This window comes from Mustelus asterias, chromosome 5 (genome assembly GCF_964213995.1).
Source record: "Mustelus asterias chromosome 5, sMusAst1.hap1.1, whole genome shotgun sequence".
In the NCBI taxonomy this organism is placed as follows: Eukaryota; Metazoa; Chordata; class Chondrichthyes; order Carcharhiniformes; family Triakidae; genus Mustelus; species Mustelus asterias.
In genome coordinates this window covers 95,755,103-95,779,962 of record NC_135805.1, presented here as the reverse complement: position 1 = coordinate 95,779,962, position 24,860 = coordinate 95,755,103, and the positions used below count along the sequence as shown (strand labels likewise).

The following is a 24,860-nucleotide window of genomic DNA, read 5'->3' as shown; positions in this document are numbered from 1 at the left end:
ATATCCTTGTGGAAAAATAAACTTTAGCGAGACCAGCCAAGGAGCCCAAATAGTGGGGAGCAAGTTCACCCCTTCTCATCTGGTCATAAGTTGTGGAAGTCAATTTTAGAAACATAATTGCTTCAAAAAAATAAAGCACCAAACAAAAAAGATAATTTCATCAAATAGGCTTTTCAACATTGTTTTCTGTATCATGGAAGATACCCATTTAATCGCTGTAAGAAACGTTCTGCATAATATCTTCCTCCCCTTCCCAAGGGATGAATCGAGTAAACTCAGCAAGATCCAAATCGGGCTTGTCCATCCCATGGGCCAAATTGTGGCCCCGAAGCCATTGTGTGTGACTCCTGGAGTCACTGCTCAACATACCCTAAAGAATTTGGAGATTCCTGCAAGGAACTGCTTCTCCATTCACAGGTTGTTCCTCTCCCATGTTTGCTGTTGATTGGCTAAGCGCGTGTAGGAGAGAAGTATTATCTGATTGGATGAGCAGCAATCACCAGTGATAAGTGTGCTGGGAGAGAGAGGATTTCAGGGGGAAAAAGAGAGAGAAGGTGCTGATGGCCCAGAAGAGACAGTGAGGCTGCAGACTCCTGGGTGGGGAGGATGACCTTGGGCAGCACGACAGCAATTGACAGCAGAGATGAGATAAAGTACATCATTTACATTTCTAGTCAGGAATATTAAGACAGAAAGATGATCCTGTCTGAAACAGGTCAAATCTTTAATTGTAATGTGTTGATGAGCTGACTTTGATGTTATTTTGTTGCCCATACAATTTTTTAGTGCAATCACCAGTGTGCAATTGCATCAATTTGTGCCTACAAGCTTGGAATCCGAGATGCAGAATAGATCGTTAAAAGTAAATCGCATTTCCATCAATTGTTTTAAAAGGAAGTTTCAACAATTTATGCTGTTTTTATGTGGACATTTTCTTTTTGTCCAGTTGGGGAATGAAAAGGGTTTTAATCTGTTTTAGGCACTGCCATTTTCATTTAAAACTCCCACAGTCTCCATGACTTTCATTTACTGGGGAAAAACACAACAGAATGCTGGCAGGTAAGAAGGCAGCAAATGAGGACTGCACTCGCACACTGTCACTCCCTAAACTAGACATAGTCAGTGGAACACAGGAGCAGGAGTTGGTCAAAGATATTATGGCTGACTCCTTCCATATCTTTTAATATCCAGTTAGCTTCTCGTATGTAAATTGAGTTGGTATTTATTGTTCTTGTGATCCTGAATTCCCCTTCTCAACTTGAAGGACGTTTTGAAGTTATCAACTGATCCATAATTAATTACTTCTCCAATAAGCTATTTGGTCCTATGCATAAATCTTTAGTGTTCATATTCCTTGTAACTTCCATTTTTTTAAATTTCCAGTTATTATGCTCATGGTCCAAATTGAACAGCCTTCTTGCCCCATTCTTACCTTTATCCTAAATCTTACCTTTTTTTCTGAAGACCTGTAATCTGATGCCCTTTGTCTTATGCAACAACCTCCTCCATAAAGGACTAAGCTCTGTTCTCACAATCACACAATGATAAATTGTCGATTTTCTTGCTTCCAGTTGTGATCTCCGAATAGTAGGAAATTTACCTATTTCCAGGCTGCAGCATTCCCCATCTGATGTCATTCAGTCAGGAACCCACCTAAAAACAGTTTATGAAATGCGATAGCTCTTGGAGAAATCGAGACATCCAGGTTTCTACTCACGCATAGTTGTTGCAAAATATTGTTTAATGACTCGTGGAATTTCTTGATAGAACACAGAAATGTTAGTTTTTAAGAATTCAAGCACCAGGGACCGGGTTCAATTCCAGCCTTGGGTGACTATCTGTGTGGAGTTTGTATGTTCTCCCCATAATCCACATGGGTTTCCTCTGGGTGCTCCGGTTCCCTCCCACAGCCCAAAGATATGTGGGTTAGGTTGATTGGTGTCAGCGCAGACTCAATGGGCCGAATGACCTCCTTCTACACTCTAGAGATTCTATGAAGTTCAGCTCAAGGAAGCAGAGGACAAACTGCTTAGCAAGTTAAAAGAAATGTAATAAGACTATTTCCTCGGGTGGATGGAGCTATTACAAGGGGGCATAACTATAGGGTTCATGGTGGGAGATATAGGAAGGATATCAGAGGTAGGTTCTTTACGCAGAGAGTGGTTGGGGTGTGGAATGGACTGCCTGCAGTGATAGTGGAGTCAGACACTTTAGGAACATTTAAGCGGTTATTGGATAGGCACATGGAGCACACCAGGATGATAGGGAGTGCGATAGCTTGATCTTGGTTTCAGATAAAGCTCGGCACAACATCGTGGGCCGAAGGGCCTGTTCTGTGCTGTACTGTTCTATGTTCTAATGCTTATTCTCTAATGATTGTATGTTCCTGACATAAAACAAGTCATAATCGATCAGATTGCAAGACTAAAACGAGAACCGTTTCTTTTTTTTGTATAAACAGGAAACACCAAGCTAAATGTTGTTAACCACAGAGGTATTACACTTTCTCTAGCAATGGGCAAGATACATTAGAGATCTACAAAATAGTTCCAAATATTATTCAGATCAAGCAGGCTTCAAAATTACTTAGGAGCAGGTGGGAGGAGTTAGCTATAATCACCACTATAAAATTTTGAAAATGAGTGCATTTATTCCCCTCTTGTTGAATTTGTATATTCTTCCCCTTTTTCGTTCTCCTACCTTGCTGATTGAGGTCCGGTTGAGATAGCCAGATGATTTATTTTCAGGCCTCTAGCAGTAATGCTCTTGGAAAACCATCAGGAGGCATGAGAGAATATATCAATTCCACCTGATGGCATCAGAGGATTACATTGTGGAGAGTCATTGACCTAGAATTTTTCAAGACAATGCTACCCAAACAGTTCAGAGCAAAGGAAAACCCACACAACTTCATGAATAATTTATAGCAAAGTACATTTTATTGGCTCTTAATTTGGAAGGAAACTATCCTTGCTGCTTCAAACATCTTTTGAAGCAATATTATTTAATGTTTAAACACCTTTGCACAGCCATTTCATTCATGTATATCACAATAAATCATAAAACATACATCCTCTCAAGCAGAATGCATAATATAGCACCATTATAGGTTAGAATGTCAACATACAACAGTGATGTATATATATATTTTGGTGTACAAAAATAGTAGCAAGCTAGTTCTTCTGATCAAACTATCACAAGTATTATGGATAAACCCTGCAGGAAACTGCAGCTTTATAGCACGAATGCAAGCAAAGCATCCTCAGAAAAGGCAAGATTTAGCTCACCTTTCAAAGTGGCATCGTTTGGGATTTAAATAAATCTTTGAAATAGCAATCTTGCTAGCAAAGTCTTAACAGAATATTTGTACTGTGGTAATATGAAAAATTACTTATTTTATATGATGATGAAATTGTACAATTGTTTCTTCTTGTCCTCTGGTTTCTATAGAACCATGACGAATTCTTCGTATTTCTTCAATTGCATCAACTCCTGTTATTTTCTTACTTTTAACAAGATAACAAGCAAGCATTGTTCCAGTTCTCCCAAAACCATGGAGACAGTGGACTCCAACTCCCTGGAAATAGATGAAACAAACAAGCCAGTTAGCAGTGCCTTCTCTTAATTAGTTCTTTAGCAATTCACCACTTTGTTGTGAAATTAATATAATTTGTAACTGCCAAAGTGTACGTAGCACTATTTAAAAAACAGACAAGTATTCACAAAACCTTTCCAAGGTTTGAGGTCCATTGCCAATGCTCTAAGCATTCCAATTTACTCTAAACCATCTTTATAGACTAGTAAGCCAGTAAATGTTAATTTGGTTATCCTCACAGTACTGTCAACATTGCAATGTTTCCCAATCAGTGGAACATATTGAATCTCAAAACAAACCTAATATTCTTAATACAAATTACTTTTGTTAAATTACAAAATGTTATTTCTCCCTTGTACTGTTGTGAGCAATTGACAGTTCATTCAATTAGCCAGCCTACACTCAATTTCCAGACAAATTATGTATACAAATGCCACAATGATCCCAGTAGATCTATACAACTCAACTCATCAAAATACAGTGGGTGACCAAAACTTGCATTCTGTAATAAAATAGATGTTTTGACTGAAGACGCCAGGATTTAAAAAAGAAATTCTGAACAACCCTATAAAAGGCTAGGAATTACTGTTTGCAATATTATCAACAAGCTAAAATGTTATTTGTACAGAATATATTTACTGTTTAAAGATGTTCCATTTATTTAATGGTGTGTAAGTTTGTTTACATATTCGTATGCAAAGGCAAGCAGCAGTAATTTCAAAGCTGTGGTTCAATGTAAAATTAGAAATTCAGCATTTTAGGCAATAAGTGATGCTTACGTTGCCACTGTGACAAAGCTTAGGTGAAATCTGCACTTATTTCTTCAGTCCATCAACACAGATTAATGGCAGCAGTACCAATTCCTTTGGGTTAGATGTTACTGTCTATCGTGAGTAACATCACTCAGCTGCAAACTACCACAGCTTCCTGGCACAGCTGTGATTTCTACTTCAATCAAGCAAAATTAATCTGCAGACTATGGTATTATATCTCATTTCAAACACAAAAAAAAGATCCTTGCAGAATTATTTTGAACAACTGGACTATTCCCAGGTGTTACAACTTTACAAAAATTGGGGCTATTTACAACAGATTTTGAAGCAGTTTCTTTAAGTGGTTCTTGACCCTTACAATCCCCAATGTAATACCCAGTAAGGAGTTAATCTCATTACTAGAGACTGATGATCACATTCCTGGAAGACAATGAGCTCACTGGATGTGACATTACAGGAATTGATAGAAATAACTGCGAGTTGGAACATACCCACAGTCGGTTCAGTTCTGTCCTTTTGTAGAAGAAAAGTTGGAGATTGAAATAGGCACCCTCCTCTTGAGCATCTCAAAACCCCTGAAAAAGCTTATTTAGTACAAACGGTTTGATAATAATGGGTCGGTATGATGGTGCGTTATTGCCAGGAATAATTGGATCTTAAAAATCAACAACATTGAGTTTAACTGATACCCAGAATCAATACATGTAAATGGATCATGGGGTGATACAATGAATAATACCATTCACCTACATTCATTGCTCATAGAGGAGCAAAACATATCTGTCGATTCTCCAAATATTCTGCTTGATTTCTCATCTCCTCTATCAAACCAGAAGTTAGATTACCTTAAATTAAAAGTTTAAACACAACAAGTAAGGATAAGATGCATCAGATCAAAGTCTCAATTAAACAAAATGTAACAGAGACCCACAAGCTGCTAGGAACAGATGTGGTGGTGGTCAGTGAGAGAAGTAATGGGTTCCTCTTGGACTTTGGTTATTGCATGTGATGAGGATTCAAGTAATCGTTTATGTTGTCTGTATTTAAGAATAAATTGAGAAGTTTGTTTTGTGTATTGGAGATTGTCTCACCTATAGCGTTAGGTTGTTGTCATGCTTTACCTAAAGCTCCAGTAGAATTTAGAATGAGATGTAACACAGCAAATCAATGCACATTGTGTGTGTGTGATCTTAGTTCGCTGCACCTCAAGGATTAAAAGGGAGGACTGTGATACCCAGTAAGGAGTTGGAAACAAAATGCAAGATGTGATATTTCCTGCAGTCTTGTACTGGAACTGAACTTATTACTTTTGGAGCTGGAGATGTCCCCAGAAGGAGGTGGACCCTATTCTGTAGAATAGGACAAGAGATAAGAGGCGCTAACTGCAGGCCATTCAGCAGAATGGTGATCATGCTGGTTAGGTGCATTGGCCATGCTAAATTCTCCCTCAGTGTACCCGAACAGGCGCCGGTGTGGCGACTAGGGGATTTTCACAGTAACTTCATTGCAGTGTTAATGTAAGCCTGCTTGTAACACCAATAAATAAACTTTAAAAGGATGGACCCCAAAAATAAATCGATTAACAGTACAATAAGACTGATAAGTTGAATTCCAGTGGCTAGGAAGAAAGGAGGATAAAAGAAGGCTGATGACCATTCAAGGCAGAAGAACCATAGAGAGAGAGAGACTGGGACGAACTCTGCAGAAGATGGCGCTAAGTTGAGACTTCACGAAGGAGTACATCTGCACCAGACCTGATCAACCCGAGGGCAGACGGGTAATAACACATCCATATGAGAATAGTTTTAGTTTATTTAATTATGGTATTTCACTCGTAAATTGCTTTTAGTGCAATAAAGCATTGTGATTGTTTAAACTGAACTTTGTGTCTCAGGGTTGTTACTCAATACCACTGGTAAGTGCGTGGGACGAACTTCCAGACACATGTCAACACCAAGATGTTTAAATTTGTCCTTTCAGAGTTTCACAGCCCTGAGCATTAACTATGCTCTATTTGCAGGAATGTCAAACCATGATGTGCATTCCAGCTGAGCTGATTCCGAGTGTTCTGGCGATACAACAGGGTGGCCAGCAACAGCATCCCCCCCCACCCCAATTGGTCAGGACCCTGTGTGCTTCATTGTAAACCCGCTCCTGAACCATTGTAAATCCACTTCTGAACCATTGTGTATCTGTGCAACCATGCAAAAATCAAAACTCTTTATATCTTGTGCTCCCTGCCACTTTCTTTTTTTTTTTAGGTGCTTTCCCGACAGCTGCAGCAGGGGTGGAGGCAACCTGTTGACTAATTTGTCTGTTGTCTTGGATGATCTTTGCGGCTGTCCTCTGGCGATCAAAAAACTGGAGGGCCCTGGCTACGTTGGCTGTCCTGCCGTGGGGCAGCTGCTCCCTCTGTGGTGCCAGGGGACAAACACAAAGGGGTCACAGGCCACAGGGATTCCAAAGTGGCAGACACCGTCAGAGAGCCCAGAGTGGAGATCCCAGGGCTGTTCAACAGCTCCTCCTCCATTCTGGTGCCTGAGGGGGCCCTTGCCTGACTCCCATACTCAGTCCCCCAAAGTTACAAGATAACTTATTGTGGGTCTTACTTCTGTAGCCCCTTTTAAAAATTAACTGCAAGAAGCATCCCCCAACAATCTTTGGTTTTCTTCAGCGAATTTCATATTTCTATCCTTTCAATACTTCTCCTTAAAGTGACTGCTGATGAACAAAGATCTCCAAACATCCAGCTGTGCAATAAGAGAAATACACACAAATTAATTCTGCAACACTAAGTTAACCAACAGGTAACAAATGGTTTAATTCACACATACTTCATATTTCAGTGATTTTTCTGAGACAATGAATTCCTTGCATGATCACCCACTCCATCCAATCTATGTCTCATTAAAGGAACATGGAATCACTACAGTACAGAAAGAGGCCATTCTGCCCATTGAGTCTATACCGACCACAAACCCACCCAGGCCCATAAATCATTGTTCTTTGTACCATATTGAAAATAGAAAGGACAGGTTTTTTTTAATGATCAAATAGAACTAGATGAAGAAAATTAATATTTAAAGTTTATTTTATTGAGTGTCACAAGTAGGCTTACATTAACACTGCAATGGAGTTACTGTGAAAATCCCCTAGTTGCCACACTCTGGCACCTGTTCGGGTACACTGAGGGAGAATTTAGCATGGCCAATGCACCTGACCAGCACGCCTTTTGGATTGTGGGAGGAAACCAGAACACCCAAGGAAACCCATGCAGACACAAGGAGAACTTGCAAACTCCACACAAGTCTGATGATAACTGCGGTCAATTGTCATAAAACTCCATCTGGTTCACCAATGCCCTTACCTCTTCTGCCCTACATGTGACTCCAGACCCACAGCAATGTGGTTGACTCTTAATTGTCCTCCAGGAATGGCCCAGCAAATCACTCAGTTCATGGGCAGTTAGGGATGGGCAACAAAATGCTGGCCCAGCCAGCAACGCCCACATCACACGAATGAATTAAAAAAAGGAAAACAAATAAAAAATAGCTCCAAAAGATAATAAAGCTACCATTGCATGCAATTATGAACGTCTGTGCTTGTACTTTCCAAAAATATTTTATGTACTCATGCAGGTTTCAATCTGGTTCTCCATCTTCTTTGATGACAAAAGATTCAATAAAATGCCTCTAAAACCCACCATTCACTCACCTCTGCTCCCAAACCACTTCCACCTACCCCCACTCCGCCCAACTCAATCAGCAGCGGGGCCTCAGGATCCACAGTCGTAACATGGGCTCACACTGGGGTCCGGGGGCCAGACTTCACCACCCATCTTTGCGCCCCCAACTTCCCCAGCTGAGGGTCAGCTTGACCCACTGCCCCCTCGACCCACTGCCCCCTCGGCAGCGACTCATGCCGGCTCCATCACAGCCTTGACCTCTCCCCTGGTCAAGACTTGGTCCAGCCCCAATCCGCATCTACCAGCCAACCAAGTCACAGGTCAGGCCCCTGCCTCTGGCTGAAATTCAGGCCCGTGCCCCCGAGACGCAGGCCTGACCCACCCCAGGCCGAGACTAAAGCCCCCACCTGCCCAATGGACTCGCACCTTGCTCAACATCCCCGCAAGATCAAGCGAGGGTTCCCGGGGCCTGCTCTGCTCTGCTCCGGTTACAGCAAAGACTCTCTCCTTTTTCTTTCATTTTCTGATTCTTGCCTTTGCCCTCCTCAAGCAAGTCCCATGATTAGTGATGGTGCACCTGAAAGCCTCTTGCATTTCGACAGTGGATCGTCCTCCAATCACAGGTCTGTTCCCTCCCTCTTGCCCTTGCTGTTCCTCCAGGTCATAGATTCTGTCTCTTGAGGAGCAACAGTGAGAGGGGAGGAACCCGAATTGGAGGAGCTGGAGCAAACCAGCGTGGTTGTAATGACTTTAATCAGGCAATTGAGGTGAACCTGTTAGAATATAAACTCCCCAAATTGATGGGCTAATCAGAGAGCCTCTTGTTTTGTACTTAACCAGGAGTGTCAGTTCCTCTGGGACTCCGAGTGTAGACTACTAACCGAAAGCACTCTGTTTGCTGTTGTCAGACTTGTAAAGAAAGGGATTTTGGTGAAGGGACTTCTGCCTCCGAGGATTTATTACAATGATTAAGACAGAAACTGTGATTGGAGGAGTCCTTCCTCACAGATTCTGTCTCTCCCTCATATGAGGGCAACTTCTCTCTCAATGGGTGTCCTTGTCCTTGAATTTTTGCAGACATTTTGGGGCTTTCAAGGGCAAATTCACTCCCCATGAATTTTGAACCCTGGAACCCAAGCTGTTGCCATTATTTTAAAATCACACAATGGCCACCCAGCCAAAAGAAATAAATGCCCCCATTACTGAGTCAATAATAGCCTTCAAAAGGGATCCGGGGCGGGGCGGGGCGGGGCGGGGCGGGGGGGGCGGCGGTCACTGCCAAGATCAGCACTTGTTGTTCACCCCCAAATTGCCCTCAAGGCAATGAGCCGCCAAAGTTATGATTTGTTCCTGAAAAAAGAGAGAGAGTTTAAGTGAATCATTGGTTTTGATATGAATCAAAGTTAAAGATAGGTTCCTTCGGTCAATTCCCACCTGGAAAAAATACTATGCAAGTTGAAATTCTGTGACAAATATGGGCAGCACTGTGCAATCCTAGCAAACTACAATATATCACTAAATATTAAAGAAATACAATACACATTTCATTATAAAATGTTTAGAAGAATTATGGTGCACTCACCTATCTAACAGTACTTTTACAACAAAGACAGAAAATGCTGGAAAATCTCAGCAGGTCTGACAGCGTGTCTGGGGGAGAAGAGAGCCAATGTTTTGAGTCTAAACGACCCCTGATCATTTAGTGCTCTGACGAAGGATCATCCAGACTCGAAATGTTGGATCTATTCTCTCCCCACAGATGCTGTCAGACCTACTGAGATTTTCCAGCATTTTCTTATTGTGTTTCGGATTCCAGCATCCGCAGTATTTTGCTTTTATTACAACAGTACTTTTAGATTGATTGGGCTCCATCTAGTGGTATAGATTATTTGGTGTAGGTAGCAACTCAAGTCCTTGGTCGCAACCTGCTCTGATTAATGTCTACCAATAGATGGAGCCCACGACACTTCATAGAATCATAGAATCCTACAGTGCAGAAGGAGGCCACTCGGCCCATCGAGTCTGCACTGACCACACTTCCACCCAGCCTCTATCCCCACAGCCCCATGCATTTACCCTAGCTAGTCCCCCTGACACTAAGGGGCAATTCAGCATGGCCAATCCACCTACCCCGCATACCTTTGGACTGAGAGAGGAAACTGGAAGAAACCCACACAGACATGGAGAGAATGTGCAAACTCCACACAGTCACCCAAGCCGCGAATCGAATCTGGATCCCTGGTGCTGTGAGGCAGCAGTGCTAACCACTGCGCTGCCCTGTTCCTGTTGAACTTGTGCAAGTTCATCCAGGGAAAAAGTTAACAGCAGGAGCAGAGCAACAATAGACCCTGCAGACTAAGGTAAGAACACAGGGCGGGAAACGATGGGGGGGGTGTGGAGGCAAGGCCAGGCGTGGGAGGAAAAGGAACTGAAACCGAGAGCGAAAGTGCTGCAGGAAAGGTCATGTGCGTGGGCAGGCAAACAATTTTAAAGTGATTTTAACGTTAAATGGATATGCTTACACTAGTTTATCAATGATGTTAAAGTGAAACAATATTAAACAAGCACTTACTGTATTCAATTTCAATAGCAATGCGCTCAGAGCAGCACATTTCCAATTAAATGCAATGATACAATGTCTTAGGGTCGAACCTTCGTTTGGGATCAGGAAAACTTGATCTGTGCATTTTTGCGACTCGCAAACTGTGCACTTGACCCATGTGCAACTTCACAAGCCATTTTTGTCTTTTCACACAGGGGCTGGTTTCACAGTACTATTTTGTGAGCTGCAATGGAGTGTGTGAGAAGTACGCACGTGGAGTCAGATCGGTTAGAATCCTTATAGTGCAGAAGGAGGCCATTCGGCCCATCAAGTCTGCACTGACTCTCTGAAAGAGCATCTTACCCAGGTCCATCCTACCCCCATCCCATAATCCCGCACATTTAGCATGGCCAATCCACTTAACCCGCACATCTTTGGAGTACAGGAGGAAACAGAGCACCCAGAGGAAACCTACGCAGCCACAGGGAGAGCATGCAAACTCCACACAGTCACCCAAGGCCGGAATTGAACTTGGGTCCCTGACACTGTGAGGCAGCAGTACTAACCACTATGCAATCATGCTGGGGGGAGGGAGCAGATGTGAACTGCAGAGCACCGTGCTGGGGGTGGATGAACAAACAGCACTTGCAGTCCTTGTTAGTACAAATGACGTAGGCAGAAAGAAGAATATGGTCCAGCAGCCAGAATTCAGGGAGCTAGGTCCAAAATTAGCAAGCAAGACCTCAAAAGACCCAAATTACTCCCAGTACCATGCATAACAGATGATAAAGCACATCTATGCATGATTGGAAAGATAATGTTGGAGGGTGGGCTTTAGATTCTTGGGACATTGGGACTGGCACTGGGGAGTTGGGACCTGTATAGGCCAGACTGGTTGCACCTAAATAGAGCCGGACCCGAGTTTCTTGCGGAGTGTTTATCTAGTTCATAGAATCCTACAGTGCAGAAGGAGGCCATTCAGCCCATCGAGTCTGCACTGACCACAATCCCACCTAGGCCCTTTCCCATAACCCCATGCATTGACCCTTGCTAGTCCCCCTGACACTAAAGGGGCAATTTAGCATGGCCAATCCACCTAACCTGCATATCTTTGGACTGTGGGAGGAAACCAAAGCTCCCGGGAGGAAACCCACGCAGACATGGGGAGAATGTGCAGACTCCACACAGACTGTGACCCAAGCAGGGATTTGAACCCGGGACCCTGGCACTGTGTGTCACCATGCCACCAGAGAAAGTTCTACTGGAGAGGGTTTGAAACTTGGCAGGGGTGTGGCAACCAGGAAAAAAAAATCAGATAGGAATACCAAGGTTCTTAGAATGCTGGAAGAGATGACAGCACTAGACTAGGGAATAGTAAATTGTTAGGTGGACTCAAAGGCAAGGCAGAAAGTAATAAACGGTAAGTTACAGGGTTTGTGTGTATGTATGTGAATACACGGGAGTACAAATAAGATTGATGAATTACAGGTGCAGATTGCCATGTGGAAATATGATTTTGTGGCAAAAAGAAGAATGTAGTCTGGAAGCCAGAATTTAGGGTATGGGAAAGGACAAAGGACAACCCGGAATAGGAATAATTAACTGGAGGAAAGCCAACGTCAAAAGACTGAATCTGGGCTCAATAAATTGGAATCAAAGGTCAGCAGGAGAAACACTAGCTGAACAATGGGCTAACTACGAAGAGGAGCTAGTTTGGATGCAGGTGTATTCTCTCAAAAGGGAAAGGAGGGGTAAACAAATCCAGAGCTCCCTGGATGACAAAAAAATAGAAATTAAGATAAAGAAGAAAAATGTGCTTATGACATTAAGAAATCCGGTCAAAAATAAAATTGAAGACCAGGTTGAATATAGAAGAGAAGAGGTGAAAAAAGAGAGAAGCAAACTAGGAGTACGGTGTCTGGCAGCCGACCAAAAAGGGAATCTGAGATTCTTTAATTGGGAAAAAGTGATAAAAAGATTTGGATTTATTTATGGAGGTAGAGGGCGTCGTTGAGGTATTAAATGAACATAATTAAAAATTGGAGGGAAAAATTGCAGCTCAGATTCTGGGAGTCTTGCTATAACTTTGTGCATTCTTAAATTTACCAACATTGCAGACAAGATAGAAATGTCAAGTTAATTTTGTGGAAGACTATTACAGCTGGCAGAGATATTTTCTTCCCATTAGTCAAGACTAAATTTAGATCAAAGTCCCAGTGTTAAAAATAGAATGTACTATCCAGTCCTTCAGGAGAGTAATTTAAAGGTTCTGACTGAATTAACACAACGAGATTAAGTTTATTCAGCACAATAAGATGGAATGAATAAAGTTGACTAACTGGCCAAGGTGTTGCCACAGAGAAAGCATTGTGAAACCCAACTTCCCCAACACCCGGGAAATTCAAAAAAGGTTCAAACCTTGAACATATTCTATTTGTTTGCAGAGGATGGATCTCTGCGTATCAATCATGTTGCTTCTAGCAAGCATAAATGAATCACATTATGAGCTCGACTGATTATTGTTTGTGCAGCTTTAGTGTCCCCAGGATTGATCAGCAGTTGTCACCCAATCACAGAATCATAGAATCTACAGTGCAGAAGGAGGCCATTTGGCCCATCGAGCCTGCACTGACAACAATCCCACCCAGGTCCTGTCGCCATAACTCCACATATTTACCCTCCTCATCCCCCTGACATTAAGGGGTAATTTATCATGGCCAATCAACCTAAACCGCACATCTTTGGACTGTGGGAGGAAACCGGAGCACCCGGAGGAAACCCACGCAGACACGGGACGAACGTGCAAACTCCACAGAGATAGTGACCCGAGGCCGGAATCAAACACAGGTCCTTGGCGCTGTGAGGCAGCAGTGCTAACCACGTCACCATGCCACCTTATCACATCTAATAGTCAACATTTTATTTTGTGTTGCGCAAGTGCATGCTCATCGAGTGTGGTCTGTACTCTCTGCCTGTTATGAACAACTGAAAGAATGCACTGTTTGATTCAGTCAGCCAATAGTCAGGATGTACAACCGATGTACCTGGCATCACACTGGCATTTTGTAAGACTGACCTCATCAGCAATTTTGTAAATAGGGCCCGAGCTAATTTTTCACCTTGCAAGCTTGATGCAGAGAGCGCACTGAAGCAATCCTGCAGGACAATGACTATTCTAATCAGTTCATTACTTGCTGTTCATCACACAAAAGGCCACCGCTTTTGCACCTGAAACCAGTCTACCTCAAATTACCCTGAAAAGGCAAAGTACCTCAGAAGTTTGAACAAAAGCTTAAGCAATCTGCTTCACACTGATAATCTGCAATTGGTGTTTTCCACTAATAGAATTGTGCTGCAAGTCCAAAAGTATGTTCTGACGAGCACTCAATTGAGCAACGTTATGTATGAACTTCAATATAGAAAAGTAATAAATGTCCATTCATACCTCACTCTTTGCATTGGCTTCCTCAACAATAGTAAGAAATCTTTTGATTTGTTCAAAAGAGGGTGAGCAAAAGTCATTGATCTTTATATGGTGAATCTTCACTCCTGGACAGGTATCATGGTATGGTGGCTTCCTCTCACAAAGTGTTACTAGGTTTTGAATGCCATTATCAAATAAATACTGGTAGTGAGCAGGTAATCGTGGCATGGCCATTCCAGCTAGTTTATTGGGTTCAATCCAAGAAAAATTGTGTGGAGCAGAAGCCATGTTTCATTCACCTGTTTAAAAAACAACGTTTTGACAGTCGTGTAAGATGCTAAGAACTAGCTACTAAATACATACTTTTAAATGGCAAATAGATTTGTTTCACCATGTTGGAATGACCCTGAGGGTTACGTATTATCCACTGAAGGCTATAAAGGACATAAAATCTTAAGAAATAAACGTAAGCCATTTGGGTCCACTAACCTGCTCTGTCACTCATAACTCCACTTTCCTGCTTGCTTGCCCCTCCCCCTCCCCCACCACTTCACATAACTTTTAAACTCTCTTATCGATCAAAAACCTGCCTAACTCAGCCTTGAATATATTCAATGATCTAACCTCTACCGCTCTCTGTGGAAGAGAATTCCAAACACTAAATGTAAAATATTGGAACAGGGATAGGCCATTTGGTCCATCTAGCCTGCTCCACTAGTCAATAAGATCAGAGCTGGTCTGATGTGGCCTTGACTCTACTTTTCTGTCTGTTTGTCCCTCATAAACTGTGTCTTTTGCCAACACAAGATGGCCATGGACACCTATCTGTTAGTGCACTGGTCCATGCATAGGCAGAAATCCAGGGGCGACAGTCTACTGTGCCCAGCCTCAGCCTGCCAGTCACTCTGGGCATGAGTAGTGATGCCAGATCACCCTTGTGTCACACCAGACACCGTGAAACCCAAGAAATGCAGCCAAAACTACATTATTCTGCAAATGTGCAAATACTGTACATGCGTTTAAAACTGGAGAAAGTTCATAATAAAAGTAACAAGTTGTTAACTTATTTAATGAAACAGGTTACAATCTGGGACGTTTCTCCAAATAGTTGATTTAATCCACTTCTGTCCCACTGGGGATTAAACATGTGACGCCAAGATTTTAAATAATTGGGTGAATACATAGTAAAGTTGAGGTATTTTCTCTGTCCAGTGGATTTGGGAATGGTTGCGTTAACTGTATGGAGCCACTAAGGGTGGATAAAGGATGTTGCCGCTTAAAACAGAGCTGGGAGAATTTGAGTGGCGCCATCTTTGATCCTGGCGGCTGCGACTGTCTACTCAGTTGCTGGGAATGTTCCCCGGGACTAACAGGTTAGAAGCGCCCACGCAAGGCAGAAGGTTAGCAGCAAACACAGCAATCATTAGCTCTCCAACATAGCCCATCACAAACGCAGTATCTTGTCTTCCCACTCGGCTTTCTGCAGCTTTCCGGACTCAGCGCCAAATTCAATAATTTTAGATTATAAACTTTGTCTTCACCCTGTTTTCTTTTGCCGGTTCAGTTTTGTCCCTTCAAGTTGCATCCGGACAACTGTTTTGCAACCGTTCACACCTCACCTGGATACATCTGTTTCTATTATACCCATTACCATTTTCCTAGGCTTTTTATCATTTAATCTTTCCTGCCCACTGCCCCATCACAGACCTCCCTCCCCTTTACCCTGGCTCAAAACCTGTTGCCTTTCTTCCTTCCCTCAGTTCTGATGGGACAAGCCTTGGACCCAAAAAGGTTGTTGTTGTTTCTCATCACAGGCGCCGCTTGTCCTGCTGAGTATTTCCAGCATTTTCTGTATTTTCTTTAATATTAAATGCAGTCCACAATTAAAGTTAAATACTCGCTCCAACTGCTCTGGTGATGTTGATACTAACAAACGGAGTTTAAGTTAGAATGTACCCACCGCGAAGGAAACAGCATCACATGCATCCCCATTTCAAACCTTTAGATGGGATGAACAAGGGGAAGAGGAAAAACACGGACATTTAGTATCGAGTTACCTCGGGCTCCTTTCAAAGGTCGCCCACACCTTTTGTTTTTAATAGTAGGCGAGTATTTATTTTGTAAGCTGCACATCTTCATTTGAAACAAAAGGAACAGGTCGATACATTTAAATTATTTCCTGCTCCAAATCGGGGACGCCCTTTGACCCCCGTGTCTGGTCTGCATCGGTAAAGTAGAATTTTAATTAAGTACAGTGAGAGAGAGCCTTGCTCCCCCGATCAACAACTCTCACAGCCCAAAGGAAAACAAACTCCCACACTCAGCAAAACAATTACAGATACCGAAACCTTTAACAGGAATGGCTGGGGTAAGGGACAGTTACCTATCCGACAATCCCCTGCCGCAATGATTAAAAGACATACCTTTGCTCCCACCCTGGAGAATAAGCAGGCTCGGGTCAGAAGAGTGTTTCCTTCAGCCCGCTACCCACATAAACTGCTTTAACCCACAACCAATCCCAGCACAGGATGAGGCAGCACCACCGGGTCATAGGCGTTTTCACGTTGGGTTCACCAGTAATAGCAACGAAACGCATTTTAATTGTTTATAAAGCAATGAAATGTCCCAAGGTGAGCCACAAGAATGCACCGAAGCAGAATATTACACCAAGCAATGACTCAATGAGGGCATATGACTCATGTAATGGTTACAGCGGTCTTACCGGTGTGTATTCCTCGTCACCATCCTCCTCCCATCTATTTCTTTCTCCACCAGGCACTTTTCTATCTTACTCTTAAAAGGAATATGTGCTAGTTACCTAAATACTGCATGACCCATAAGCTCTGAACTCTGGAGTATCGGACCTAGGGAGCGCCTGGAAGTCTCCATGTAAGAATTGCATGGATTTTGGTCAGAAAGTCCAAACTATGATTGAGCAATTGCCTTGCACTCGGAACACTTGTGGGATGGTTCTGTTTACAAGAGTAGTTACCTAGGAAAAGTTAAATAATTAAAACTAGTTCTATCTCGTAGGTAACTAGCACTGACCACTCCAACATCTCCTCCCCCAACCACCATGATGCCCCGACCACCACCCCACCCCACCCCACCCCACCCCACCCAACAATGGGAGCCCCAACTATCGTCCTGATGCTCCACAGGTCCACCTGATAACCCTCCCCATCCTCAATGCCTCCCTCCTGACCCCTGACTACAACCCCACCTCCCTAACTACCTTCATGGGACATTCGGCTATTCCCCTCCCCTCCCCTCCCCCTACAGTCCCAGCACTCGACTACATTTTTTTCACTGTATGCTAATACATGTGACAAGAGTAAATCAAACATTCTCCCACCGACTACCCTCCCCACCTCCAACTACTCCCACCCCTGCAACCAACCTCTAGCTAATCCTCATCCCGACTACACCTCTATGCCCCCGAGAAACCCGCTGACTACCTCACCAATCACCTCCCCCTCCACTGCTCAGCCCTATACTCGCCACCTGACCACCCTCCCAATGACCACGTGATTCCCCCAACCCCACATCCTCCCCCAACAATCACTTAACCTGACACACTCCCAACCTCACCCTGATCTTATCCATTTATCTTGCACATGTACTTTCTCTCTGGCTTCTCAAAGTGGCTGGACCTTTAAACCTACCTGCTTTATGGCAGCTGTTAAAAAAAAGTGTGTTTTCCTTACAGGCACTTGACTGATGACCTCAGGAACCTGCTCCACTGACTATTTTTACCAGGACTGGGTTGGAAGGGCGGGTGAGAAAGGTGTGGCTGCATTTCAGTGTGAGTAATTGTTGAGGTAGGCCCGAAGCAAAGGCACCTACAATCCACCTGAACTTAGAGAAACCTAATCAGAGGTGTACAAGATTATGAAGGGTATAGATAGGGTGAACAGTGGGAAGCTTTTTCCCAGGTCGGAGGTGACGATCACGAGGGGTCACGGGCTCAAGGTGAGAGGGGCGAAGTATAACTCAGATACCAGAGAGACGTTTTTTACACAGAGGGTGGTGGGGGCCTGGAATGCGCTGCCAAGTAGGGTGGTGGAGGCAGGCACGCTGACATCGTTTAAGACTTACCTGGATAGTCACATGAGCAGCCTGGGAATGGAGGGATACAAACGATTGGTCTAGTTGGACCAAGGAGCGGCGCAGGCTTGGAGGGCCGAAGGGCCTGTTTCCTGTGCTGTACTGTTCTTTGTTCTTGTTCTTGACAAGCAGTGGTAGGTAGTTAATGAGAGGCGTTGTCGGGCATGGTTTAAATATTATCATAAGTTGTACTAATGACATACTTCATGTCATGCAAGGCTGAAAACAGACCTATACATGTATTCTATTTCTTACTAGCAATATATGATACTAATCAAAATGTAGTACGAGTTCAGGATGCAGCATGGGGTAGCTGACTTGACCACAATCTAGGGGGTATTCAGTAATACAGACACCGAAAACAGCTCACTCAATATGGCCTCCCATTTTAGCCACCCACAGGCAGCTCCCCTGAGTAACTATTAACAGTTACTGGGCAGTGATGAAGTAGGGACAAAGAAGCCTGTGTCTAAGTACAGAGAAGGCTCAAGAACAGGTGATAAAGGGGTCTGGGAAACATGAGAGGACACTTAATCTGTTCATGAGCTGATCACACAGCCCCATGATGCCCAGTTATTAATTTTATTGGACCTACATGTAATCTGTAACCTTTATGATTGGATTGTGTGTCCAGCTGGGATGGGCTGAGAAACCATATAACAATTGATGATTTTCTTTGTTCGGTAGAGTTGCACATGGTCAGCCCCTGCGTCTTCCCACTGGCATAATTCAGTAGTTTGTCGATTGAATCAAGCTTTAGTATTGAATGATTCATCTGAGTTCATTCTCCCTTACAGTTTGGTGCTGAAACCCAGGAACAGAGGATGCAGATGACCATCTTGGACCGAGGGATACAATTTAGCGAGTGTACATGTTTACTCCACATTACACAGAGTCCGGGCTGGAACTCCGTCTCCCTGTCCCTGAACTTAGAGAAACCTTATCAGTCGACATTGTTGAAATATCCAAGTTGTACTAGTGACATACTCCAAATCACACAGGTTTGAAAGTGGACCTCGAGGGTAGACTGCAGTGATGAACTTGTGATCCGAAAATCGTTAGGGACGAGACTTGTTGTGCTGGATAGAACGGACCTCAGAGTAGATTCTCAGGGTTCTAATCCTACCCAACTATGGCCAGTGAAAAGACAGAGCTCAAGTGTGGTCCTTTACCCGCCATTTGACAACGAAGAACAAAAGACTTATTGATAAGATGATTAGGTCTGATTAGAATCCCCACGGCCCTCCTGTAAAACAGTTTTTAAAGTTTTATTTATTAGTGTTACAAGTAGGCTTACATTAACACTGCAATGAAGTTACTGGGAAAATCCCCTAGTCGCCACACTCTGGCGCCTGTTCGGGTACACTGAGGGAGAATTTAGCATGGCCAATGTACCTAATCAGTACCTCTTTGGACTGTGGGAGGAAACTGGAGCACCCAGAGGAAACCCATGCAGACACGGGGAAAATGTGCAGACTTCGCACAGACAGTGACCCAAGCCAGGAATCGAACCCAGGTCCCTGGCACTGTGAGGCAGCAGTGCTAACCACTGTGCCACCCATACCAGAGGGAATGGTGGCAAAAAGAGAAAAAGGATAAGAATGATAAAGTCCTGGGATCTGATTCTCCGAGCCCATGTAGAATCAACAAAATGAGTAAACCAGTTTATAAAGAATAGAAGATGCCCATCCCTAAAAAAAAATGATAAAATGAAAATAATTAAGTTGAGAAATGTAACAAAACAGTTAAGAAAGTTTAAAATAGTTTGTTTTGTGTGGCTAGTTTAAATTGACAATTGTGTGCCAAGTTTCTCTGTTCACTCCCCACCCCTTTAGGTTCTGTAGAAAAGTTAACCCTTTCAGCAGACAGTTGATTTATTTTTAAATTGCCAAAAATTGTGTGGGTCTCGGGTTTCAATTAATTGTTTGGAATTTACAAGCTATGACAACGTGTGTGTCTCATTTATTTTGTGTGGATGTCTGTAGATGTATTTTATCACTGGGTTACTTTTGTTAAGGTTTATCTTTCTGGGGAATTAACCTCGAGTTTTAATCACAGGAATTTAGAAATTTACAAATAGAACCACAACTTACAGAATTCATTTTGGTTATTCTTGTTTTAAAGCTAAGTTTCTCTGCTTGTGTATGGATGATATTTATGGGATGTTTCAAGCTTTAATGTTTTCTGTCTAATATTGTGATTTTTAAAAAAGTTTAATTAATAGAACTTTCTTTTCAAAGGTTATGGACGTGGATTCATGTTTCAACAGCCATATGCATGATCCCAGGATATTTTGCGAAACGTGGAAATTTTAATTTGCACATGAAAATGTGTGTTTTAATTTGTAATGGTTAATTAAAATTTGTGACATTGGAAATAATTATGACAAATCCTGATTGATTGATTGATTCAGGGTTAAAACTTGTCAGGTCGAAAGATTTATTCCTCACACAATTGGCACAATGACAGGAAGATTCGGGAATGGGATACTGGGCAAAAGAGTTTAAAAGGAGAGGTTGTTAAATAGAAATGATTCCCGCCCATGGATGATGATGTCCATTTGAGAACTTTTCTATCTGCCTTTCAAACTAGCAGAGACTGTTAACAGCTGAAGTGCATCAAAGCTGAAGAGCTTTTTTTTGCAGGAACTGGGTCTTACAAAATTTTAAAGTTTTGAAGTGTCAGATATGTTCAGATTAATTAACCCATTCTGCCCCAAGCAGAATTGATCTTTTGTGTTTTTGTTTTGCAAATAAAGCAAGATTTTCAGCAGCTTCAAAACATTTAAAGACAGAATGGGCGGGGGAGTGCGAGGTTGCATTCACCATTATTGAACTACAGCACCGCTTTAGGACTGTCATAATAATGGGAATTATTACACCACCGTAGTGACCTCACAATATTCTAGTTGGACCATTTGGTGTGGGTGGTTAAAGTTAATGAACCAATCATAATGCTGGAAGTGATTCTACACACAGTGCACATCCTAGTACAAATTCGAACATGGGAGGCTGAAAACAGTGTCTGATGCCAGAAGGACTTACTGCTCCCCACAAATAGGCAGGACAAAATGAAAGGTGGAATCTATTTGATGGATAACGAGAACAACAATGATGAAAAAAAGACATTTAAAGGGACACACAGCTTAGGTGGTTTCTATGGATATAAGAATAAAGTTTCTTTTGAAGAAGAAATGAAAAAAGATTAATGAACATTTGAAAACCAACAACACTTGTTTGAATTTGGGACAATTCTGAGATATGAAAAGTGCGCTGTGATTTAGCAAGGTAGATCTGAAGAGTGCAGATAAAGCAATCAAAACATGTTAATGCCTGGAGTGAATTAGAATTGTTTGATTTCTGTTTTAGAGACATGAGAATACTTTGTTGGACTGCAAAATTTCTCCAGTGCTCAAGACTGGGAATACGATCACTAGTGGGATGCATCAATTAGATTGATGAAAAGAAGATAGAGACTGGAAATCAAAACAGTAAATAGGATATTGGATGCAATTCAATGGAATATTTCAAGCTGGATTGATACATATTCTAGCAAAAGGGAAGTATAGAGGAAGCTAGTAAATTAATAGTTGTCTCTTGGTGGTGTGTGTAATTCAGTTTTTTAAAAAAAAAACAAAATTTAATACTGGCCACCACCCGACCCATCTGGACCATATATGGAGAGATAAGCAAAGACTTCAAGATCTTAGATAAGATCACCAGAGTGTCAAGGTGGTGTTGGCATGATATTGAGATATTGCATTAATGTGTACATGAGTTACGTGTGAAGTAACTAATATGCAGGAAACCAGTTCAAATAGACCCATTCAAGTGTTTGGAAGCACTTGCAATTATTCTTTGAAGAACAGGTTTCAGACATGCACAGTACTTGACAAACAACATGGCACAAAACGGTTAAAGGGGTCAATAGAGTCAAACAGCACTATTAAATGATCAAGGCACTGACACATATTCCACAGAGATTGAGAAAACTATTTCAAAACAATGGGACAACATTAAACACATCTGTACCTGTCAAAAAAGTACAACTAAAGTGAAGGGTAAATAATTTGGATTGGAACAATTTAAGGACCTGGTAGCAATGAGGAATATCCATCAAATGAATAAAGATAAATGGAGCTGGAGAATATTTTAAGTCCATACATAATGTTATTTTGAATGACATTGAGGTGATCTGCAGGTTGGGAGTGTCAATAAGAAAGGTGCATCAATTCAATTATTCAGAGGTTAATGGAATTTATCACAAATTATGTAAAGAGGAAATTGGAATTTTTAAAAGATAATTGGATTTTATTGTTGCACAGGTCACCCCACTCAGCGGCTAAAGTGATCAAGAATAATAATGAGACAAGATGTGAAAGAATAAGATCTCACCCTGTAAAAATCAAGTTGGAATGACATTGATCCACATAGGAATCAATCAATGGAATTAATAACAGCATTAGATCAAATGTCATCCTTTATAAATTATCGGAGGATTGGGGAATGATTTGTGAGTTAGTGATGTTTGTGGAGTCAGTCTAGTATCCACAAAGGAAACATGCAATGCAAGATATTTGACATACAGCAGTAGAGTTATTATGTGGGACATCAAATGCCAGGCAATCGCAGCCTCAAAAAAATAAGTTTAAAGTTTATTTATTAGTGTCACAAGTAAGGCTTACATTAACACTGCAACAAAGTTACTGTGAAATTCCCCTAGTTGCCACAGTCTGGCGCTGTTCGCGTCAATGCACCTAACCAGCACGTCTTTCAAACTGTGGGAGGAAACTGGAGCACCTGGAGGAAACCACGCAGACACGGGGAGAATGTGCAAACTCCACAGGCAGTGAACCCAAGCCGGGTTCCTGGCGATGTAAAGCAGCAGTGTTAATCACTGTGCTACCATGTCGCCCCCTCAATGTAGATAAACCAACATTAAATGATTATTCTTAAAATGGTGATGTTCCTGATAAGTCACTTTAGTTCACACATAACTATCTTTCATTTTGTCAGTTTAGAATGAAGTTCTGTAGTTAGGTTTTAAATCTTTAGTTCTTTTAAATATTTTAGTTGAACGGTGGAACACTCGTGGTGTTCCACAGGGATCAGTGCTGGAACTTTAGTTGGTTGCAGTAGAAGTGATCTGGAGAAAAATGTAGCTGGTCTGATTAGTAAGTTTGCAGATGACAAAAAAATTGGTGGAGTTGCAGATGATGCCGAGGATTGAGCAGGATGTAGATAGATTGCAGACCTGGGCAGAGAAACAGCAGTTGGACTTTAATCAGGACAAATTTGAGGTAATGCATTCTGGAAGATCAAATCCTGGTGCGAATTATACAGTCAATGGTAGAACCCTTAAGGAGCATTGGCGTACAGAGGGAGCGAGGCGTACAGGCCCACGGATCCCGGAAAGTGGCATCACACATGGATAAGATGGTCAAGAAGGCATGCAGTATGCTTGTCTTCATTGGTCAGGGCACTGAGTATAAAAGCTGTTAAGTTATGTTACAGCTGTCCAGAACTTTGGTTAGGCCACATTTGGAATATTGTGTGCAGTTCTGGTCGTCACGCTACCAGAAGGATGCTTCGGAGAGGGTGCAAAGATGATTTACCAGGATGTTGCCTGGTCTGGAGGGTTTTAGGTGTGAGGAGAGGTTGGATAAACTCTGATTGTTTTCACTGGAAAGATGGAGGCTGAGGGGGCGACCTGATAGAGGTCTACAAAATTATGAGGGGCATAGATAGGATGGATAGTCAGAGGCTTTTTCCAGTGTGGAAAGGTAAACTATAAGAAGGCACAGGTTCAAGGTGAGAGGGAAACGTTTAGGGGTGACATGCAGGGAAAGATCTTCACACAGAAGGTGGTGGGTGCCTGGAACGCATTACCAGTGGATGTGGTGGGTGCCTGGAACGTTAGCAAAGTTCAAGGCATATCCTGATAGTCACATGAATGGGAGGAATAATAACCACGTATGGCAATAAGTAGTGGGTCTAAATAAGGATTAGGAATTGGCGCAGGCTTGGTGGGCTGAAGGGTCTGTTCCTGTGCTGTATTGTTCTTTGAATGTACGTGTTATACCAAACAGACCAATCACTTTCAAGCACTTGAGATGTATTTTAAGGTCATAAAGCAAGAGAGGAATAATTGTAACTTTCAAATAACCTGTCCAAAACATGAACACCATATTGCCCCATCCTGCACAAATGGGCAAGGGAGATATCAAAGTGTTCTTTAATCTAAGCAAGAAGTAACAGAAGCAAACTTTAATAAGGGGGGTGGTCACCTTTGATACCGCAGAAGGCCAGGAAGGGGACTATGGAAAATGATATCAATAGATGATTAGCACCCTCAAGAAACAAATTAGAAATCAATCATGCCCATAGGTCAGGCGACTGAACAAAAGGGGCGCCAATGGTCAGTTAATGGGACTAAGGCTAGTCCATTACCAAAAGGGGGGATTGTTGAGGTGGGCTCAATGCAAAGGCACTTGCAATATGTACAATTTTATATATGTAATATATTCTATTTCATACTAGCAAAATATGATAATCAAAATATAACAGTTCAAGAAGCATCATGGAGCTATGGTGTCTTATTTGCAGGTGTGTTTAATGATGTTGACAGAAGACAAAAATTTCTGGTTATGCTGATTTCAAATAAATAAACCATTCAATATGGCTTCAGTTTAGTTATTCTTATATTCTCCAATCCGTATTTCACCTCTCGTTCCC

At 42.3% G+C, this 24,860-nt stretch overlaps 1 protein-coding gene and 1 long non-coding RNA gene across 7 annotated transcripts; one reads left to right on the top strand and one right to left on the bottom strand.

Annotated features, from left to right (window-relative positions):
• Positions 1–2,924: 2,924 nt before the first annotated feature.
• On the bottom strand, positions 2,925–17,046 carry dusp23b (dual specificity phosphatase 23b). Of its 2 annotated transcripts, none has more exons than XM_078213078.1 (3): positions 16,884–17,046; positions 14,041–14,318; positions 2,925–3,577 (listed from the first exon to the last, which is right to left on the bottom strand). In XM_078213078.1, the coding sequence occupies exons 2-3, from the start codon at positions 14,305–14,307 to the stop codon at positions 3,392–3,394; spliced, it is 453 nt and encodes a 150-aa protein (XP_078069204.1). In that variant the 5' UTR covers positions 14,308–14,318; positions 16,884–17,046; the 3' UTR covers positions 2,925–3,391. The 2 variants fall into 2 exon arrangements, with proteins under 2 accessions (XP_078069204.1, XP_078069203.1); XM_078213077.1 differs by lacking the exon at positions 16,884–17,046 and adding an exon at positions 16,443–16,608.
• On the top strand, positions 16,539–20,963 carry LOC144493707 (uncharacterized). Of its 5 annotated transcripts, none has more exons than XR_013497778.1 (4): positions 16,539–16,649; positions 17,729–17,824; positions 18,924–19,127; positions 20,367–20,963. It is a non-coding gene; the product is annotated as an uncharacterized LOC144493707 (long non-coding RNA). The 5 variants fall into 5 exon arrangements; XR_013497779.1 differs by having other exon boundaries at positions 16,586–16,743; XR_013497776.1 differs by having other exon boundaries at positions 18,924–20,963.
• Positions 20,964–24,860: the final 3,897 nt, after the last annotated feature.

Bases quoted from the DNA above. Each gene is read 5' to 3' on its own strand.
- dusp23b (XM_078213078.1), bottom strand. From the start codon at position 14,307: ATGGCTTCTGCTCCACACAATTTTTCTTGGATTGAACCCAATAAACTA. The intron at 3,578-14,040 runs GTATGAATGGAC...ATCTATTTCCAG, and splicing joins AAGCCAATGCAAAGAGTGAG to GGAGTTGGAGTCCACTGTCT.